We start from the raw sequence: 22663 nt of genomic DNA on the forward strand, positions 1-22663 counted from the left end.
AATAATAATATTAATAATAATAACATACAAGTTAAGCCTGCTGCTGATGCTAAGTTGGGCTTGATGTCAGTAAAATGTTCCTTCTGTGCTGATTAAGATGGTTTAGAGAACAGATGTTTAATTTCTACACAAAATGTGAAATATGAACCCGTGGTAAACGGATGATGCAGTTCGTAAAAGTCTGAAATAGCACAACCTGAATTAGGGCGGCTTACACTAAGAAATGTAACGATTTACTTCAGGGGTTAGAAGTACATATGTAATAAACAAGAACAGTTGCTTCAAATATTTGAAATATTAAAATGTGTGCTTCCATTTAAATGTTTAAAGTCAAATATTCTCAATTGTAATAGAAATCTGTCACTTCTAATAGAAGTCCAAGGGGGAATAGAGCGAAAGGATCGAAAATCCAAAATGACATCATATTCATAATCACTGACCTTGAAATATCGTATATACTCGTGCATAAGTCGGGTCTTGAAACCTGAAAAATTGATCATAAAATCAGACCCCGACTTATACTCCCGTTCAAATATGTGACACTTATTTATTTTTACATCTTCTTGCCTCCTCCAAACACGCATCAGTTTCTCAGACGCATCATTTTTTGTTGCAGCTGCGCAGTCACCAATTTCTTTCACTACTAATTTAAAACCAGCTTCATATTCTCTTCTGATTGAACGCTCCATCGTAGATAAGGGATGCTCTTACGATAAAGGTATATGAGGGTGTGAGATACAAAAAACACAAATCAGTGCAAACGTCACTTCAGAATAGTTTGTGTATTACCGTGTGGTCACGTAGGCACAACAGAGAGATGAGGTAAGGAGTACCCGCTGATACGGCGCATTGCCACACCCACATAGTGCTCTGTGGTTACTCTCTCAGGTGGGCGTTAGCATATCAGAATCCCTTGGACCAATAGCGTGAGTTTTCTGCATTCGACTTATATGACTGACATTATAAAATACCAGAAATTATACTGTAACATCAAGTCCCGACTTATCCGCGGAAGAACTTATCCACGAGTATATACGGTAATCTAAAACAATACACTGGAAACTGGTGATTTGTAACCTTCTGGGGTGGCTCTTAGAGGGCCAGGACCGCCAGCCAAGATCTAAATTTAAAAAATATGGTATTTGTGATGAGCCACCTTGAGATAGTAAAATAATGGCAATCCACATGCCTGTATTACTGGTCCTCATTTTTCCAAAGCTTTGTGAAAAGCAGCAACTTCGACTCCTCGTATCCCATTCGGGGGTGAACCCCTGGGGTCGGCTGACGTGCCACACAAGACACCTATTGCTTTACTCTTTATCGTAACTGCACTACATATGGTCTAAAAATGAGGGTCTAGAAGGTCAAAAGTAGGTGGGGGGGGGGGGGGGGGGGTGGACGGACACCCCAGTCCATAACCAGACAGCAAGACGAGTCAAACGGTGTATCATATGTGCGGGAGACACTGGAAGCGTTCACAAGTTATTAAATGCAGACAACACCTCTGTCGGGCACATCTGCTGTAATTTTTTTCATAACAGCACTCATATATTTACACAAAAAGAGCCCTTTTGTAATAAATAAGCATTTATTTTATTCAATCATGAATAATTTAAGACTCATACAGTGATCAAATTTAGTCTTGCAGAATGAATAACATACTCTTATACAGACTTGTTAATGAAAGACTGAAAAATTGTGTGTGATGAAAACATTGTACTGTACACAAAATACTAATTCTTCTTAAAAATGACTAGAAAAGGTTCATCAAAATGCAGCACTGTAAATCAGTTATTTACATATCTATGTTACAAAGAAAAACAAAATGTACATCATTGCAAAACACATTCATTGACAAAATGTTCCACTGGAAACAGACAGATCCACCAGTCACCTTCCATTAATTTTGCACAACCAGACTTCTTATGGGAAATGAAATACAGTCAGGCGAGGAAAACAAAGAAAAATGCATCTTACCAGCATCTTAGTGCCTGCATTACAAATATTGAACAAAACCATTTCCCAGATTTACAGAAAATGCTAATTAAATACCGACACAAGTGTAGTAAACTCCCTGTACAAATTCTCATGGCAGTTCTGACAACACTAGGAAACTTTTTGGCTTCCATTTAAAATTCAAAATGAATGTTGCATAGGAATTTCAACCAAGAATACACAAAATAAAGCCAAAACAGAAAGGGAAGCATCCTAATAAAAAGGTCTGGACTGCACTTGTGTAACGTTGTAATTGCAAAAATGAAGGTTTATTTTTTGTCGCAAAAGGGGCTTGTGCTCAAGTGTATGAAGAATGGCTAATTGTAAAAAAAAAGAAAAAGAGAAAGAAAAGAAATCTAAGCTTCCTATGACCCTTTTCACAAAAACTCCACGCCCATGACATTCATATTGTTGAAAAATCTGCCATTTACAGGACTTACCAGCCAGGAAAGAGCATTGCATGTAGGAATCTTTCTGGAGACAAGTGATAAAAACCTTACAAAGGGGAAGTAAATGACAATCTGATCAGTCAGATCACAATCCACCTCACCCATCAGTACACCTTTTAGCAATAAACAAACACCCACCTTGACTTTCTTTTAACTTTTCATGCAGTCACAATTACAAGCCTTTTTTTTTTTTTTCTAAACCTTAAAATAAAAGAACGACATCGGAAAGTAAAGTGAAATTCCAAGGCTTATGAGGTATAAGAAACGGCCGGCCCTCTTGTAACGACAGGCTGTGAGTGACCTTGAGACAACACGTACAACGCTGTCACACGCGGACACATGAGCACCAAGGTTCGCGATGTTATCCGAATGACCCAGGAGGACAGACAGACCCTGAACACTTCCATGTTTTTGCCCTGCAAGTCGTAATCAAGATTAGTTCACAACTGCAAAGAGGTGTTCACGTTTTCTTCTCTTTTCACGTTTTTTTTTTTTTCTCGAGATGAAATATCAGCCCTATATTGTAATGTTCCAAAAATAGCATTAATACACATTAACACGAATATTAGAAAAAACAAGTAAGGCATCATTTAAAAGTTCAGCACCAAATAAAGATGTTTATAAAAGCTTGCACCGGTCATCTGAGGGAATGTGCGGAGGTACAGTTCTATGTAGCGGATGTTCACGATGAGTCTACTTCCACAGAAATGAAGCCAAAAGGACGGTCTATACCACTAGACGCTGAGCGGGCCTGCACGCTGTTTTCATGTTCCGGTCCGTTTTCACACTAAACGGCAGATTACGTTTCAGGTATCATTCAAATTTCAGTCGACTAACCCTGCTGGAATGTGTACATTAATAGGCAACAAGGCATCAAATGGTAAACAGTTCTGTTTGTGTGGATTATTCCGAGTGAGTTTACGCACCTGTATGCAATTTTAAATCATTTTATTAAGAGTATTACTTGAAATCGGCTTGCAAGCGCTCCTTAATTGTACATTACATTAGATACAGTCAGCTGGACTGAGGAAAATGGGCAACAAGAGTGGCTGATGAAACACAGGCAGCCAGGAGATGTTGGCAAATTCCCTGCTGCTTCTCCCTGTTTAACTATAACCCCCAGAGCCAGGTGTGTACTGCAGGTATAGCACCCTAACCGTAAGCAGCCAATAACGGCAGAGGAAACTCATCAGAGCGGCTGGGACAGGCCAGCCAACCGTTACCAGACGTTTGGTTCACAGTAGCAGAAACAAGACGGCATCTTGTTGTCAGGCAGTGCATGGCACACTTGTTCCACAGTTTAAAATTTCAGTCGTGTTTTTTTTTGTTTTTGTGTGTGAACGCATATAAAGTTTTTATAGTCAGCATTTTAAAGCCATTAGCAAACAGACTGTAAAAATAGAACAGTACAGATTTCTCCCCATCCCCATTTTATACAATTACAAAAAACGTCATCCTGGGTTACCGGCACCAAAGATGACAAGTAGGCTTAATATAAAGTGGCTTGCTCTCGCAGCTGTGTTTTATTCGGAGTCACATTCTGCAATTTTTTCTCAAGTATTACGAGGTTTTTTTTTGTTTTTAAAGTTTACAACTGATAATCATCATAAAGTTGATTCCAGCGATGAATCCAAGATGTCATCGTGATGACTGTTGCTGTTTGAGTCACTGTCATAACTCTGCGGGCTGGAGTAGTTTGCTGCCTCCTGAAGTCGCATCAGCATGTTCATCTAGAAATGAAACAGTCATACCATGAAAATCAACTTCAGCTTCCGATATTTTTCGGTTATGATGTAAGATATGGACAGGTCGCTATACAATTTGTCATCATATACAATGAATGCTGTCTGAAAACACCAAACTTCCCAAATCAACAAAGATGAACAGAATACAAAAGGAAATGTGTGCAGATTGATAACAAAGGAAAAGCACTGCAAACAGAATTAGACTGAACTCGTATGTGACGTATGTTACAAACACCTGATGATGTTCATGTAGATAAAAATGTTGTGCCTTACTTGCTTCAGAGCACAATCACATGATCTAAAAAGGTCTTGCATAAGCCAGAAGATTCCAGTCCACTACGACTGCTATGTGCTCTAAGCTGTTGTCAGTAACACACCCTAACCCTAACCCTTTCGGCCCTGATATCTCATTACTAGTACATATATATTATATTTTTGTAAAGCACAGGTATGTTTGCAGCTGTTGGCACTGGGCATGCTACTATTAGTGCAGACTGGAGAGACTGGCATACAGTCCAAGAAACACGGAAGTGAAACAAGTAGTATTGAAGAATTTGGCAGCTATTGTATAATAATTGTGATCATTTTTTTGTTTTTTTCATTTTTGACCTTCCTAGATACCCCAAAGGTAGAATATCTCACAAAATAATTTTTCCCATAAAAACTGAAAATCCAGGGCTGAAAGGGTTAATTGCCTTTACGCTCCCATGTCCCATTGAGTGACTTTTCTGGCGACTTTCTATCGTAGGCCTCGCATTCTAGTGAGTCGGATGACAGTCCAGTGAAGCCGGTCACATAGTGTGACATGCCCCCTGACTCACTCGGATAAAATCAAAGGTCATAGGTGGGCTCTGAATGCATGACAGCTGACGACCAATGAATGCTTCATCTGAAAGTATAATGCTTATATTGCAGCAGTGAGGAATTGGAATACAGGTGTTTTAGGTGTTTTTATTTATTGATCACTCCTATTACTTTATTTTATGTTGATTCCTTCCCTGGACACACTTACTTTTACAACGTGGGCATGGATTTTAACACGCCGAGACTCGCCTATTCAAGTACTCAACTTCGGGCGCTGAGAACAAATGCCAGTGCCGGTGTGGTTCCATATTTACCCGACGAGGTAAGAAGGCGGTATCGTGGCAGCAGAGCCGGCACTAAGCTAAAAAAGAAGCGGCTTGCGAGAAAGTGGCGTTTCAAGCCTTCGGTGCCTTCTGTGATTCTGGGGAATGTAAACTCAATCTCAAATAAGATTGACGAACTGGCTGCGCTGGTGAAAAATGTCAGAACCTACAGAGAATGCAGTTTGTTGTGTTTCTGCGAAACGTGGCTAAATAACACCATCCCAGATGCCAACGTGGAGCTACCCGGGTTTAGCACAGTTAGAGCGGACAGAGATGCAAGTACCTGTGGTAAGCACAAAGGAGGAGGACTCGCTCTCTATGTTAATACACGGTGGTGTCACTCTGGACATGTTAACGTCAAAATCTCCACTTGCTGCAGGGACATCGAACTGTTGGCCGTAAGTTTACGTCCCTACTATTTGCCCAGAGAGTTTGGACATGTCATTGTTGTTATTGTATACATTCCTCCTCGGGCAGACGTGGAGTCAGCGAGTGACATCATCCATTCCGCTGTTGCTAAGTTACAAACGCAGCACCCTGAGGCGCTTGTGCTAATCGCTGGAGACTTTAACCATGTGACGCTGGACAAAACATTGCCTGCATTCTCCCAGTATGTGGACTGTAACACCCGGGGAAATAAGACTATTGATTTACTGTATGCAAACGTTAAAGACGCATACAGCGCCACCCCGCTGCCTGCGCTTGGGAAAGGAGATCATAACCTGGTTCAGCTTCAGCCTCACTATAAACCAAAAGTTAGAGTCCTACCTGTAACCACACAATCATTCAGGAAGTGGACCCCGGAGGCTGAGAATACTCTGAGAGAACTTTTTGGAACTACAGACTGGGATATCCTGCAGGGATCTCATAATGAGAACATTGAGGAAGTTGTTGACTGCACTACTGACTACATCAACTTCTGTATGGACATTGTAGTTCCTGTAAGAACAGTACGCTGCTATGCTAACAACAAGCCATGGATTACAAGTAACATCAAGGGCCTTTTGAATCAGAAGAAAAGGGCTTTTAAAGACGGTGATCAGCATGAGCTCAAGCGCGTGCAGAAGGAACTCCGAGTCCAGCTCAGGGCGGCGAAGGAGCAGTACAGGAGAAAGCTGGAGCAGAAGTTGCAGAATAACAGCATGAAGGAAGTGTGGGATGGGATGAAGATCATCACTGGCTGCAGCTCAAAGCGGGGTACCACCATTGAGAGAGACGTGAAGAGAGCAAACCAAATGAACAACTTTTTTAACAGGTTTGACCACCCTAACCCACTCTCACTCTCACCTCGGAGTACTGCACCCTCCACACATCCTTCTGCTGATACCAGCATAGGAAAGACATCCCCACCCATAATAACAACAGCGCAAGTGAGCAGAGAGCTGAGGAGACTTCGTGCCAGCAAAGCAGCAGGTCCAGATGGAGTATCGCCACGACTGCTGAAGGTCTGTGCATCGGAGCTGGGGGGTCCTCTACAGCGCATCTTCAACCTGAGCCTGGAACAGGGGAGAGTCCCGAGGCTTTGGAAAACATCTTGTATCACCCCAGTCCCAAAGGTATCACGTCCTAGTGAGCTGAATGACTTTCGGCCTGTTGCTCTGACATCACATGTGATGAAGACCATGGAGAGGCTGCTGCTTCACCACCTTAGGCCACAGGTTCAACACGCCCTTGACCCTCTGCAGTTTGCATATCAGGAGAAGGTGGGAGCAGAAGATGCCATCATCTATATGCTACACCGATCCCTCTCTCACTTGGACAGAGGCAGTGGTGCTGTAAGAATTATGTTTCTAGACTTCTCTAGCGCCTTCAACACAATCCAACCTCTGCTCCTTAGGGACAAGCTGACAGAGATGGGATTAGATTCATTCCTAGTGGCATGGATCGTGGACTATCTTAAAGACAGACCTCAGTATGTGCGTCTTGGGAACTGCACGTCTGACATTGTGGTCAGCAACACAGGAGCGCCACAAGGGACTGTACTTTCTCCGGTCCTGTTCAGCCTATATACATCGGACTTCCAATACAACTCGGAGTCCTGCCATGTGCAAAAGTTCGCTGATGACACTGCTATCGTGGGCTGTATCAGGAATGGGCTGGAGGAGGAGTATAGGGACCTAATCAATGACTTTGTTAAATGGTGCGACTCAAACCACCTACACCTGAACACCAGCAAAACCAAGGAGCTGGTGGTGGATTTTAGGAGGCCCAGACCCCTCATAGACCCAGTGATCATCAAAGGTGACTGTGTGCAGATGGTGCAGACCTATAAATATCTGGGAGTGCAGCTGGATGATAAATTAGACTGGACTGCCAATACTGATGCGCTGTGCAAGAAAGGACAAAGCCGGTTATACTTCCTTAGAAGGCTGGCTTCCTTCAACATCTGCAATAAGATGCTGCAGATGTTCTATCAAACAGTTGTGGCGAGTGCCCTCTTCTACGCAGTGGTGTGCTGGGGAGGCAGCATTAAGAGGAAAGACGCCTCACACCTGGACAAACTGGTGAGGAAGGCAGGCTCTATTGTTGGCATGGAGCTGGACAGTTTAACATCTGTGGCAGAGCGAAGGGCGCTCAGCAGGCTCCTATCAATTATGGAGAATCCACTGCATCCACTTAATAGTATCATCTCCAGACAGAAGAGCAGCTTCAGCGACAGACTGCTGTCACTGTCCTGCTCCACAGACAGATTGAGGAGATCGTTCCTCCCCCAAACTATGCGACTCTTTAATTCCACCAGGGGGGGTAAACGTTAATATTTAACATTATACATAGTTATTGTCTGTTTTTTTCACCTGTATTATTATCATTCTTTAATTTAATATTATTTATTGTATCAGTATGCTGCTGCTGAAGAATGTGAATTTCCCATTGGGATTAATAAAGTATCTATCTATCTATCTATCTATCTATCTATCTATCTATCTATCTATCTATCTATCTATCTATCTATCTATCTAGACCTCACAAACAGAAGAGGAGCACATCTGTCTGATGTCTCGTGTTTTATTTACCACAACAGAATGGAAAAAAGAAAAAAATTGGGCTGAGACTGCAGCTGAACTCGCCATACCTGTTAACAGTTCTTACAACACCGACTCTGTCAGGCTGCATGCTACTGACCGTCACAAAAAGTAGCCAACATGACTGTGCTGGAAGGTTAGCTCTTAGTCAGTAACTGTGACATTCCTAGCAAGTTTAGTGATTTGAATCGACATGTGTTGTGGTGTGAAATTTTGCATACAAGTTGATAAATATTTATTTGTAACTTAGGCAAAGCAGTGTAATATTAGTGTTACATTAGTGAGAAGCATTCATATTAACCCCCTAGGACTAAGTCAGGAAAGTGAATTTTACGACAGGGTTGGGGGAAGTGTCTCAAACCAGTTTGGCTAATATTTCTCTGCTGGAGTCTCTCAGTCAACCCCCACAGGGAAGCCAGACTGCCTAACTGGTAAGATTTACCTTAACATATGGTTTTGGAGGGCAGGTGTGAAGAGATGTTCTGTCCCTCCATTGGTCTGAAGTATGGCTGTTTGGAACTGGCTTGTGTCAGAAGCCTTTAAGTACCATGACACCCTATTGGTATCTATAAATTTGCTTGCTTTACCTCACTCTCTCTCTCTCTTCCAAATGATAAAAGACCATCTCACACCATGAACTGAAAAGGACAACACAATGAAGAGCACAGCTCGGCAGCCATATTGAGACAGGCATGCGGCCCGTTCTGAAGAAAGCTGACCACAAATGATGCCTAAACTAGAGACATTTTAAGTAACTAACAAGTCTGTGTGCCGTCTGAAACTACACATCAACATTTATCAGGTTGTATGGTTGCCAATATTCAAATGTACTTTGCATATTGTTATTTATGAATATTATCAATAACACATTATTTAAATTGTAACTTAACTACTGCTTGTCTTTTACTACACCTAAATTGCCTGAGGTTATAAATGTAGAAGGGAAGTTGGGGAGAAGTTATATACTATAATACCTTATAAACAGTGGGAAGTCTGGGAAATTTGAGGCATTCTGACAAAGGCTACATATTAATAATACAAAAGGGGAAAGTAGAGTAATATATCACTCTACCAAGACAAAACACCACGGCCTGACAACGAGATCATCAACTGCGGTTGACAAGCCTGACATGTCTCACAACTACAAGCTGCGTAATGTGACACTGGAGTTGCACCCACTGGTAGGGCACATCAGTGATTACCAAAACCAAACTGACATCTTTTCTGTTGTGCTGGAAAAAATGACTATGCTGACTGTGCACAAGAGTACTGCGTGAGAATGAAAAGCTAAGATGGAGCGCACTACCTAACAGACATGTGAGAAACACTTAACCTGCCCTCCGAGCCCACATGTTATGCAAAGAAGCAGGCAATTGGCTTGTTTGGAGTAGACAACTGCGGTATGTGATGCGAGTCACTTTCAGTTTTCTTCTTTTTTGGATGGATGCTCCTCACATTGCTTATCACTGTACTGCATTATCACTACTCATCTTCTATTATATCATAAAACATTTTTATTTATTCTGCATGAAAACATGAGATTCAAATTTTTTCTCATTCCCCACTACAAAGCACATAGAATAAGCAACATATAAAAATATATATAATTTTTAAGTGGAGTATCCCTTTATGAATATTTGGCCCCTAAGTTCACGAGGCAGAGAAACAAACAATGTACTGATTAATAATTATTTCCTTTCTAACACCTTTACTCACCAATGGGTCTCCTTCTACATCACTCTGATGCATTGGTTTACTTGAACAACCCTCCCGGGCTACAGAGTAGCCATCAAAACCCACGTCTTCTGGTCTCAGTTGAAGAAGTGGTGGCCAGTCATGCTGCTGGGGGCTGGCTGCCCAGGGATAAGTGTCCATCACCCATTTGGCAGGGTCTTCCCAGGGGGCTCTCCTTCCATACAGCTACAAAAAAAATGGCATTAATATATAATTATTGTAAGCAGTACAGCAATGTAAGATAATGTAGAATATTTGTTTTATTAGATATTAAAACTGAATACGTTGACAGCTGCATTATAACTTGACTGATGCCTTTATCCAATGTGACCTGCAACACTTGAGATATAATTGGTTCCATTCTATTTGTTTTGCCAGTTGGAGCACAGGCAGGTGAAGCGACTTGCTCAGCGTCACACAGTGTCAGGGTTTGAAGTCCAAAGCCTTAACCATTATGCCACACTGCCTGCCTACTATAATCCCACCTGTCACAAAATGTTTCACACAACACAAACATTCAAGATCTTCTTGTCCAAAATTACTTGTACCATTGAAAACTTCCCAAGTTTTAATGGCTTCCTTGGGTCTCACAAACCACTGGAACATAAACACTGCACCGATTTATTAAAAAGGGTAAAATAGCTCACCTGAAGTCCTTCTCTTACGGCCTCCAACATATATGGTATAATGGAGTAATTCCACAGGTCAGTAAACCACACTCTTGAACCATCCACATCAATTGGACACGATAAGAACAATCTTGGACCTGGGAATAAAAAAGTGGGTACTGAATACCGAAAATTGACAAAAACAAGGAATCTAGAGGCTAGTTATAAAGTATAGTAATGATATAAAGAAGAAAAAAGTCAAATGCAGACTGAACATAATGATAAAAACATCTGATCAATAACCAAAAGCCAAAATGTTATAGTTTTAACTTTGTCTTTGTTTTTCCACAAGCTTAACTTTAGCCAATCTTTCTTTAGCATTAACATGCAGCTGCAACTCATTTTTTACTCCGATATTCCATCCATCCATCCATGTAACTCTCTCTATCGGTCTAGTTGTTGACTTTAAACCACTCCAAAACAATCCGCTTTTACGTGCATGTAACAAAGTGTCAAAAATGAAGGGAAAACAAATGTGCATTTCTCACCAATTGTAACATCGGATGAGCTGTGAGTTTCCAGAAATCTGTTCAGATGCTGCCAGACTTTGGGAATCCAGTCAATTATTTTAGTCAGCTCAGTATTTCTTATTCTGGTGCTGATTTCTGTTTCAATCAGCTTTCTTCGCAGGTACCGCCCTAGGAAGCCTTTAACTGGCTCGGTATGGTTGGCACATAACACCCATCTGTTATTTTGAAGGAAAAAAAAAAAAAAAAAGACCTTGGTCAATTATTTTTTTTCTTTTTGTAGATTTAGAGAAAACAGAATATTCTCAAATGAGTAAGTCTTTTAATTGGGAATAAAGGTAATACACCTAAATGGAAACAATAAACAGCAAATCTGATATTATTTCAGAGTGGCATATAAAGACCATGAAGTTGGGATGAATAGAAATTTCAGTTACTGATTTGAAAAGTACCAGTATGTTGATTATACTTTCAATACACTTTGACATTTGAATAAACTTTTACTCAAGAAAAACAAATACCTGAAATTATGATGAAGCTGAAGGTTTGGTGTTGAAGATGTAGCTTGATTCATTGTGCCTATAATATATGGGCTGTAAAGAGAAAAACAAAAATATGCCACAAAATTCAATAACTTTAAGTAGTTATTTGAAGATGCAAAATGTAGCTGTCGCTAATAAGATAACACAGCGAGATTACTATTTTAACAGCCACGCAAACTATGTTTTATGCAATTCTGTATTTAATTTTTTTTTTAATTCATTTTAAATTAAATGCAAAAAAAAGTCCATACAACCAAATCAAACTTAACAAAACCAAAATTCAACCCCCGCCCAAAAGAAAGAAAGAGAGGAGAGCAAACAACCAGAGCAACTCTTTGATGCAGCAAGGAAGGAAGAGTACGCTTTTCCCCGATATAGAAGGTTATTTGAAAATATTTTGATTAGATCCTGCCATATACAAGACCATCACTTTTGAAAATCCTGAAAAAGATTATACCGAGTTGCATGTGTAATTTTATTAATTAAACCAAATAAACTTCACAAAAACAGCTATGGAAATGTTAAATTAATTAGAAAGTGTAATTAAAAATGTTTTGATTATTTCATGTAAATTTGTTTTGTATTGGCTCCCGTTGACCCCCGTGACCCTGTAGTTAGGATATAGCTGGTTGGATAATGGATGGATGGTTTTGTTTTGTTTTTTAATATTTTGGGGAGCACAAAACATATTTTTAACTGTCCATTATCATTTTTTGTCTTTGCTTTTTAATAAATTAAATATCAATGTTTTAGTTTAATTATAATTTGTGTGAATGTTATATTTTCTAATATTAAAATCTATGTTTAATACAAATCATTTATTTTATTCAACAACTAGCTGTGTAAGCCCGTGCTGTAAAAAGCCCGGGGTCCTAGAAAGTATTGAAATTGTCAGAAAAAAAAATGAAATGTAGAGATGTCAGGTAATTGAAAGGAACTACTCTGGTCATCTCTCTCCTCGGTGGTTTTGTTTTGCCAACGTGCTCACATCGCTTGTGCATTAGTGGCAGAAGGAAAAGTAAAAAGGATACCGTTGTGCCGATGTTAGCGGCAAAGCGACTTTGTTTTTCTTTGGTGGTTTCATTTTGCTGACGTGCTGGCCCCGCTTGTGTTATTAGCGGCTAAGCGAGTTTTCTGTTTCCTCGGAGGTGGAGCCCTTACCCCAACTCCACCTCTCACTTCCGGGCCGGACAGACACACACACTTCCACGCGTAGACGTTTATATATAAGATAAGGTCAGAATATACAAGTCCTAGTAGCAGAATGCAGCATGTGAAGCTGTTTGAGGCCCTGGTGTTTCCTGTGAGTGGGACGGCAGAGCCAAGAACTGACACCGAGTTCAGAAGGACTGACCAGCTAGATAAAAAGCTACAGCTTGGTGCAAGTAGCGTCATCGGCCCTGGCTTGGTGCATCCACTCCTTCATATTAAGCTGGGTTTAATGAAGCAGTTGGTCAAAGTCCTATCAAAAGATGGAGCCTGTTTTATGTATTTGTGCCGAAATTTACTGGGTTTGTCTGAGGCTAAATTTAAAAAGGGTATTTTGACAGACCTGATATTAGAAAACTGATTTCTAAAACAGAATTTGATTGGCTTGGGTATCATTTAAAGAAATACTTTCTAAGCTTTTAGCTAGTAGTAAAGATCCAAAATATAAAGAAATTGTGAAAACATATCAGTTAAATTTAAGGAATTGGGTTGTAACACGAGTCTCAAAGTTCACTTTTTGGATTTGCATTTGGAATTTTTCTCTGAAATTTTTGGAGCAGTGAATGAGGAGCAAGGTGAAAGATTTAATCAGGATGTCAAGGACATGGAAAGAAGGTATGAGGAACGTCAGTATGATGGCAGCCAACTGCAGGATGATTCAGAGGGACATTCTAAGAAAAGTGTACAAATGATAGGCCATCAAACAAAGTTTTGGATGACAAAACTTCCATACATCTCCACAGCAATATCATGCTGATTCAAACACTGATATGACTGAATTTGAAACATGAATGAGCAGCCTGAGCGTGACCCTGAAATCTGATCTTCAGTATAAAAAGGTTAAAAAAATACACCTTTATGATTTCTGCACACTTTTTATTTGAAATGACTCAATATGCATTCCCTAATGCTATTAATCATTCACACAGCATGGACAAAAAACAACAGATACTCACCACCTGTGGTACTTGCAGTTTAAGAGGCCATTGAAAATCTCCCCCAGAGAGCTGACATGGTGGAGATTATCAAGGATGATGACAAGGGGCATGTCGACTGCCTGGCTCTCACTGTTGCACTGGTCAGCTAGATTTGACAGGTACTGCCGCAGCTCCTTGGGTGTTAAATAAGACAGGAAAGGTTGATTGTAGCAACTGAAGATGCACAAAAAACCTTCAAACTAAATATATTACTGAAGTTAATACATATACTAGCAGAGAAGTAAGGTGTTCCTGTTTTGTTTTTTTAAATAATTCATAGCAAATAAAACAAGGATAACACATAATGATAACTATATCCATATTTAATAATGTCAAAATCTAGACAAACTTTCTTTTTAATGGATTCAAGATGTAATCTGATAATCCTAGCCTATGCACAGTAACAGGCAGCCCAGACTGTGACTTCACCGTTTGTTATCATTTGTTCCTCAGGAGTCGTTTCCCACTCTGCCTTGGGCTCAAGAGGAGGGAGAAACATAAACAAACTGAAAAGTTTAATCAGGCTCATTTAGATTTTTTTGCTTTGGATACCATTTCATGATTAATCATTTGTTGGAGGCAAAAATCACAAACATAGGCTTGTCATTACAAGCAGTGGAAAAAGAGTGCCTGGAACAAATTAATAATACACATTTTAAATACCACCTAGATCAGGGGTGGCAAACTCCAGGGCCGGAGTGCCGCAGTGGCTGCAGGTTTTCATTCTTACCATCTTCTTAATTAGTGACCAGTTTTTGCTGCTGATTACTTCTTTTAATTAACTTGACTCAGGCCCCATTGTTGTTTCTTTTTCTTTAATTAGCAGCCAAACAATAATGAGACACAAAACAAGCCACCACATGACCAGCTCCCCTGTGCCCATCACACAATATCTCAAATTAAAGAGAGGTGATGGTCTTGGTAAGGTTGATCTCTCAGGTCACCAAAACATTTTTACGGTGCTCTTAGAAAGAACAGAAAAACAACAGTTTTCAAAATGTGTGCTGTGGAATGAGAGCAGCAACAAGCCATGGAATTAAATAACGGGTTTAATTTACAGCAAGAATTGGCTTCTCATTAAGAAAGTGATTGGAGTTTGAAGCCCCAATTTAGCTGGTCATCTGTTAGCTCATTTCACATCTCATGTCTGCTTGGCTGTCATTTAATGAAGAAAGGAACCAATTCAGAGGGCTGAACTCTTCTAACAGGGCTATTAAAGTGATGGGGAAAAAGTTAATTAGCAGTGAAAACTGGTCACTGATTAGGAAAAGGGTTGGAATGAAAACCTGCAGCCACTGCGGCCCTCCAGGCCTGGAGTCTGCCACCCCTGCCATAGACACTGATCAAACATACATTATGCAAAATGAAATACTAATAAACAGAAATACTTTTAAATTTAAATCTCAGACAGACGGACATACTGGGGTGTAAATATGTAAAGGCAACAATAAAGAATGAAAATCTAAATTTAACTGACTGGGAGTCTGAATAAACAAGACATTTAGGTAAACCCAGTCTGTTAATAAAAAGAACTGCTTATATGAAAGGCTTCATTTGACAGAGGAGTTCAACAAGCTTTAACACTTCTTCTTGCTCTTCATCTTCTCTCTCTTCTATGTAGGGTCGAAGTTCTTGATCAGCCTTCTCCAAACACCTCCTCCCCAGTCAGACCCTTTTCCTTCAGATCTCCTTTTACTTTATCCAACCACCTCCGCTTTGGCCTCCCTTCCTTTCTCTTCCCCTGGACTTCCATTCCCATCATTCTTTTTCTCACATATTCACTGCCACTCCTCATCACATGTCCATAACACTTCACTCTACTTTCCTGTACTTTCTTAGACATATCTCCCACTTTTTTGTACCTCTGATTGTCTCACTTCTTATTCTGATCTTTTTTATAATTCCACACCTCCACCTCAACATTCTCATTTTTGCCACATCAAACTTCTTCTCCTGCACTCCCTTTACTGATCATGTCTCGTGTCCCTATATCATGGACTGACCACTGTCTTAAAAGCCTTGACTTGAACCTTTGCCTTAATTCTTCGATCACACAATATTCCTGACAACTTCTAATTGTTCCATCCACACGTCATTCGGTAATTTGTCTCAGCATCTAGTTTTCCATCTCGAGTTACCACTGATCTTAGAAATTTTAATGTATCCGCTCTCTTCAATAGCTCTCCCTTTAGGCTAACTTCTGAATCCTGATCATCATTAAACCTCATATATTCTGTCTTCTTTCTATTAATCTTTAATCCTCTATCTTCCAAAAGCCCTTCTCCATTTTTCTAACTTTCTCTGATCTCAAATACATAACACTCTGACATTTCTTAGAAGGCCCCTACCCAAACTAGTCTGCACCATAGCACAAATTCTTAGAAACTTATTATTGTATGCATTTTTAATGCTTGTGTTTTGCATAATAAAAATGTATATTATAAAAATGAACTGAACAAAAAGTTGCAAAAAATATAAAATTTGACCGTTTTCCTAGTCAGCAATGCATCACAAACTTGATCACTTGACTGCTGTGAACTTTACGTTCTCAGACTCGTCAAAATCAAGTCTTTGGGGGCTGAATTCTTTTTGTGTTAAGTAACTAACTTGATTATATGAAATGTTTTTTTCTTTGCTACATAGGTTTGACTTGATTGTATGCAATGTTATTTTCCTCCAATAATAATAAAAAAAACACCCCTCAAGTCTTTGAATTGTGAGCGTCAGTCATTTGACATCTGCCTTTGTATTTTAACTTAGCAATACCGGTATTTATCCTTGGTGCAGATTACTTGATCTATGGTGAAGTGTTTGGATAGTTAAACATTAAGCCGACAGTGTGTTAACTGCCTCATCAGCTGCATGCGGTGGCTAAATTACAAATTATTTCTGAGTTTTTATGCCACTGTTTTTTTATTCTGTTTTATTTTACGGCCTTCTGTTGCACTGAATGGTATATTCAGCACTGTGTTCTGTATGTGTGAGGCTGTCCACTTTCAAATGCCACCTTATTTAAGTTTGATAGCTACAAACTCTGCTTGATTTTGGGGTCAGTAAATATCTTTGCCAACCGGTGGCAATGTATTGTGTAGGAAGGAACTCTGTTTGCTCTAATCTCTCAATCATATTTGATGTAAATTTAAAATACTGAGGGCTGTAGCCCTTCTCCCCAAAATAACTGAAATGGATTCTACCTAGTGTCAAACATTCAACCCGAGATTGGTTTGGAGGCACCAAGAGGTTGTTTCCTCAGAAGAAAGAGCAAAAAAAACAAAAAACAAAGCTTGTGTATTTATTTTTAAAACAGCATGATTTGGGCACTTTAGATTTGGGTAGGAGAAAGGAAGATGTGTAAATAATAATAATACGTTATATGAGAGAACAACGGTGATACATTTTTTACTTTAGAAAAATATGAGCAAGCTGAAAAATCTATAAAAATGCTTCAGTACACTAGAATAGTAACAACAGGTACAATGTAACAAATAATAAATTGCAAAATAAGTAGGACAAACAAGACCGCTGCCCACATGAGTCTCCCTCACCTTACTGGATTTATGGTCTACATTGAATGTAGCGATGATGCCATCTGTAAGCTCTCTGCCCTCTTTTAAAACCACATACTCTGCTAACCGGTTGGCTAAGTAGGTCTTCCCAGTGCCACTCGGCCCCGACAGAATGATGCGTCTGTGTTCCAACAGAAGAGTCACGTATCTCTGCATCATGGGTTTAGGGATGAGCGTTTCAAACACCAGGCTATCTTGGCTGTGCTCAGAAATGCCTAAAAAGACAAAAGCAATTACAGTTGTTAACTCTTAAAGCCTCATTACTTGGTAAGTTTGAAGAATTTCTCTTGGTAAAACAGTGTTAAAAGAAGACACAATGATGCACTAAGGAGGGAGTAAATTAATGTAAATAATCATCTCTGTCATCTCATCTTCAATAACCATCACAAATTAAATTGTTTCTAACTGACTGCTGAGAGGGGTCTGAAAGTGACCCCTTCACCAAACTCACTTAATTCTAAGATCACTAACTTGCTCCTATACGGGGAAACAAATAAATAGGTTCTGGGGGTCAGCATTAAACAGAAAAGGCCTATATATGATGCAGTCTCTCGACAGCTCTAAATGTCAATGAACACCAAAACAGAAATACACAATTTATAGGACCACTTTAGTAAACAGATAGAGGGGTTCTCTAGTGCCTTCCCTCTGCAGGTTGGTGATTTCAATGATCACCGTTCTGAAGCATAGCAATCTTAACCCTAGCAGTTGTTTCAACTTAGAATGGGGCTTTCTTGATTAATTTTTTTCTTTTGTATATTTGGGATTGTTTCCCCAAATTTACTCAACCATCACATCATTTATTCCTAACTGACTAACAAACTTCATTTACTTACTTTCAATGCAACATCTGTGCAATTCCTTCATAATTTTTATATACATACATACTTACATGTGCTGCATAACATCGGTTTGGGCAACATCCTATGACATAGGCGGCCGCGGTGCCATATGATTATAATGGGATGGGTTAGAACGGGACATAGTGGACGTAACAGGATGCAGCAACTGCAACATGTGTACCTCATGTCAATTGTACACAAGTGATAGTGCTTCTAGTACTGTATTGTACTTTGTATTGTTATTGTAATGTGAAACTTCTGTACTTACAAATGAAAAATGTACTTTATAGCAGTGTATGCTTTGACTCCTAGGCAGCAGCAACCAATCCCGTATAAAAAAATATGACTCATGCTCCCGATTTTTTATATACACCCACACACACATATTAAATGTACGTATATAGGCAAAAGCAGACATATCTTACACAGTAATCCAGTAGAGGGTGATACAATCTAATCTCCCATTGCAGAAGCATGCCTGTGACTTCTTTACAATCTCCCTTTCATGAACCAAATCAGTACAGCTTGCTTGGCAGGCATACTGCACTCACAGTATGTGGCGTGAGCTCAACTGGTTTTAAATTTCATGCTGACACTTGTCTTCTTTGACTAGTTCAACAGAATTATGTTCCCTGTTCACACTGAGGTTCATTAAAGACTTCAAGACGTACCATTAAAGTTAAACAACTGATTCTGTGAAAAACAATGAAAACAAGTGTAACAAGCTAATATGCACAAAAAAATGAATACAGCCTGATAAAAACAAGGAGACAAGGAAATGTTTTGATAACTGCAAGCCTTTCAGTCTAACATGGCTTATTTGTTCCAATTCACGTACATTTTCCAAATCAATGATGCCTCATGGCTTAAACAAATTAAGCCAGCAGTTCTGAACCACACTTCTATTTATTTTGTTCCACATATTGAGGGTGCTTTGAGCTACAAATAACCTTCACAACTGCTTTTTATTATTCTGCGATGTACCTTGCTTAAAAAATATGAAGGTTTTATGAGGTCTACCATACAAACATGGAAATTCACATATGAAATGAGTACTTATAACAATGGTGTTGAGAAAGAGAGCTGCTGAGTCCGTTTTGGGATACAGAACTGGGTGAGTGAAAAAATCCAGAATATTTGCAAGAGAAGAAGGAAAGGCAACTCATCAACTCATGCTTTGCACTGCCTTTAAAGGAAGGGGAATATCAACCATTCTAAGGCCAGGTTTATACTTTACGCGACGCATGCTCCAGCAGATGCTCCTGCTACGCAAGCGTTTTACTGTTTATACTTGCGCGCGTACTTTACGTAAATCTGGAGGAATCCACCAAGTGGCAGTGCGAGATATTAGCACAGTGAGAACAGGTTCGGCTTCGCTGTGTTGTGAATTGCCTAGAACACCCATTAAATTCCGATGACACCTTACCACAATATCCCTGAAAAGGATGTTTAATGATTAAATCCATCAATCCAGGGATGTGTCCATTCCAGCAAGCATTGGGCACGAGGCAGAAACAATCCTTAGACGGGGCATCAGCTCATCGCAAGGTGAAGACAAGCACACACATACACTGGCGTCATTTTAGTGTAACCAAATCTGCATATCTTTGGAAGGAAACCGGAGCACACTGTGGAAACCCAGCAGGAAAACATGCAAACTCCAGGCAGGGAATACCAGCAACGTGAGTATTCTACTGCTCCGCCACCGTGTCACCCCCATGTGTGTAATTATTAACAGTATTCATTATTTAAATGAAATTAACGATTTATCTGTAAAATGTAACATACATACTTTAATGCATTTCATCATGAAAGTGATATCAAGTATAAATCTAAGGATTCTAAATGTGCACAGAGTTGGAATATCATACATTTAATGTGTTCTGTGTGGTGATCTATTGCTGTTTGCTGCTGCTGTCAGGGCAGGAGGAAGCCCCAGAAAAAAAAGACGGCACAAAAGATGGTATGTGAGACTTTTAAAACATATTGTGTTATTACGATTGGGAATATGTGATGCTTGAATATAAAAGCACCAGGAATGCATCTGTATGTCAGCATTTTGCTTCACCACATTGAACCATTCATCAAACAGGATCCGTATAGAGGCTTTCTGTCACATGTAGATAGTAAACAGAGACTCTGACGTCACGTTTCCGACTTTTATCACACTGCGCCCCCCAACTTTTTGCTGGTACTGCAACTCGTGCATGCGTTGTGTTAATTTCTGAGGACCTATGCAGAGGAGGCGTCAAATGAACGCTGGGAATGCGTGGCACCCATGATGCGTGTGTGTATGCGATCTGAGCGTGAAGTATAAATGAGCCCTAACAAAAATTCAAGCTTTGTTCTGCTTCTGTGGGGAAATTTGCCATGGCTCTCTTGTGCAGCAAGTTGTCTACTGTTCTTATAGAAAAGGTGAAGTCAGCCAACCATTAATGTTCATTTTATATTGTTCCCTCACATGTTCAAATGATCCTTCAAAATATGACAAACAATAAGGAAATGTGACAAGGCTCAGAGAAGAATCAAAGTTTAGGATCAATCAATTAAAATGCAAGAAAGAACGGGCAAGTTTTAAGTGTGATTTGAATGTGATCACCAATGGAGCCTCACAAACAAGACTTACAATGAGAGTAGGAGAGACACACAAACAGAAAATGTCAAAACTACTTGTGGGCTCACCAAGAGCTGCATACAGAGAAACTGTTAGAAGGGTGGTGATGACAATGTCAAATCTGGGGAGTCAGAATTAAAAATAATGTGAATCAGCAGCAGATTTCTAAAGTTAAGACAATGTCATAGAAAAACCAGTGGAGCTGATTAGGTTCAGAGGGGACTAGTTCACTGCATTGTCAGCGTCATTATTATGTCATTAGTATTTTGTACTAGTAGTAATCTATTGAAACATCAATTAAGAAGGAATTTGAAATGTGAACTGCTGTAATTTGATAGGAGATCAAGGTGTGACAAAATTGTTCTGTGTGGGTGAACAAGACAGAGGGTCAGAATTTGACAGTATTTCCTATGTAGTTTGCAGCTGTACATATATGATTTTTAAAACCTAGAGTGGTTTTAATCATGTGCCTAGGGCAGTTTAATAGCGGACAATAAAAAGTTGCAGTATCCAAGGTCTATTAAAAGAACCAAACTTTCTGAGATGAGCTGAAGATCCCAACATGAGCACTTCAGAGATGTTCATGCATGGCTGTTAGCAATTATCAGTCATCCGCACGCTGATGCCAATGAAGAAAGGAGTCATTTTGTCTACATCTGATAAGCCTTCAAGAATGATCTTCATATCATGTGTATATAAGTGGAACATCTTATTATGCTATACAATCAACTATCCTAGTCTCAGCATTTGGATGTCAGTTTCTACATCTGTAAGAAATGTGACGCCAGTCCTTCACACAGAAATTTGAACTTTGAACTTCGTCTGTTACAAAGGTGGCAATTTGTGCTTTAAGCACTTTCTGAAGGAAATATGATGCTAATCCTGCATCTAAGAATTTATGCTTTGCGGATGACTCACTTCGCAATGTTGGGTTTTGACACCTGTGATAGACCATTCGTGTTTTTCCAAGTTAAATGGTTGCTTTTAAAGCTGCTCTGCTCTATCTTTCTTCTTCTTTTTGATTGTGCCTCCATCTACCATTTGACAAACTTACTTTAAAAGCAACATCTACCCTGACACGTATTTCCTAATAATAATTGTAATATTTCTATCAAGTTTTTGTTTAATTTTATTTTGCTTATATTGAAAATACAGGTAAAATTTCGTTACAACGAATATCTTTACAACGAAGTATTTTTATGGTCCCGACAGCTTCCCCATATGACACGAGTATATAGAAATCTCGTTACTACGAAGTACATTCAGCAGATACTTTCATTATAATGAAGTGCACAAAAGACCTTGAAATGCCTGAATGAATCATCCACAAAGCAGTTAGTTCTGTGGCCGCAGCTCAGTTGTGCACAACGATCCCCAAACAAAACATTGTAATTTTTTTTTTTTCTTTCTTCGAACTTTCCTCGTACTGTTTTTTTTTTTTTTGCCTTTTGCGTTTCCTGTGGTTTTCAGCGATACCTTTTGCTTATTGCTCGTCAACATTTGAAAAACATCCATTGGAATTTAACTCATTGTCACCCTCCTATAGAAACGGCAGACACGGAAAAACAATAACAGTTCATATTAGAAAAAAAAAAAACGAACTTTTTGCAGCTCTCGATTGCGGCAAAAAGAAAAAAGACGTTGTCAGTGAATTCAGAATTTCGCTATCACTATCGACGCTGTCAACTTTCTTGAAAGACAGAGT

At 39.5% G+C, this 22663-nt stretch overlaps 1 protein-coding gene across 6 annotated transcripts in view; it reads right to left on the reverse strand.

Annotated features, from left to right (window-relative positions):
* Positions 1–1569: 1569 nt before the first annotated feature.
* nav2a (neuron navigator 2a) overlaps positions 1570–22663 on the reverse strand; it is a 327423-nt gene continuing 306329 nt past the window's right edge. For all 6 annotated transcript variants that reach the window (XM_051923293.1, XM_051923294.1, XM_051923292.1 and 3 more), the window contains 7 exons: positions 17482–17717; positions 13916–14070; positions 11730–11801; positions 11230–11426; positions 10721–10839; positions 10056–10259; positions 1570–4174 (listed from right to left, as the gene is read on the reverse strand). In XM_051923293.1, the coding sequence (XP_051779253.1) occupies positions 4049–4174; positions 10056–10259; positions 10721–10839; positions 11230–11426; positions 11730–11801; positions 13916–14070; positions 17482–17717 (1109 nt within the window). In that variant the 3' untranslated portion in view covers positions 1570–4048. The remainder of the gene's footprint in view (positions 4175–10055; positions 10260–10720; positions 10840–11229; positions 11427–11729; positions 11802–13915; positions 14071–17481; positions 17718–22663) is intronic.

The sequence above is a fragment of the Erpetoichthys calabaricus genome, chromosome 2 (genome assembly GCF_900747795.2).
Source record: "Erpetoichthys calabaricus chromosome 2, fErpCal1.3, whole genome shotgun sequence".
NCBI lineage: Eukaryota > Metazoa > Chordata > Cladistia > Polypteriformes > Polypteridae > Erpetoichthys > Erpetoichthys calabaricus.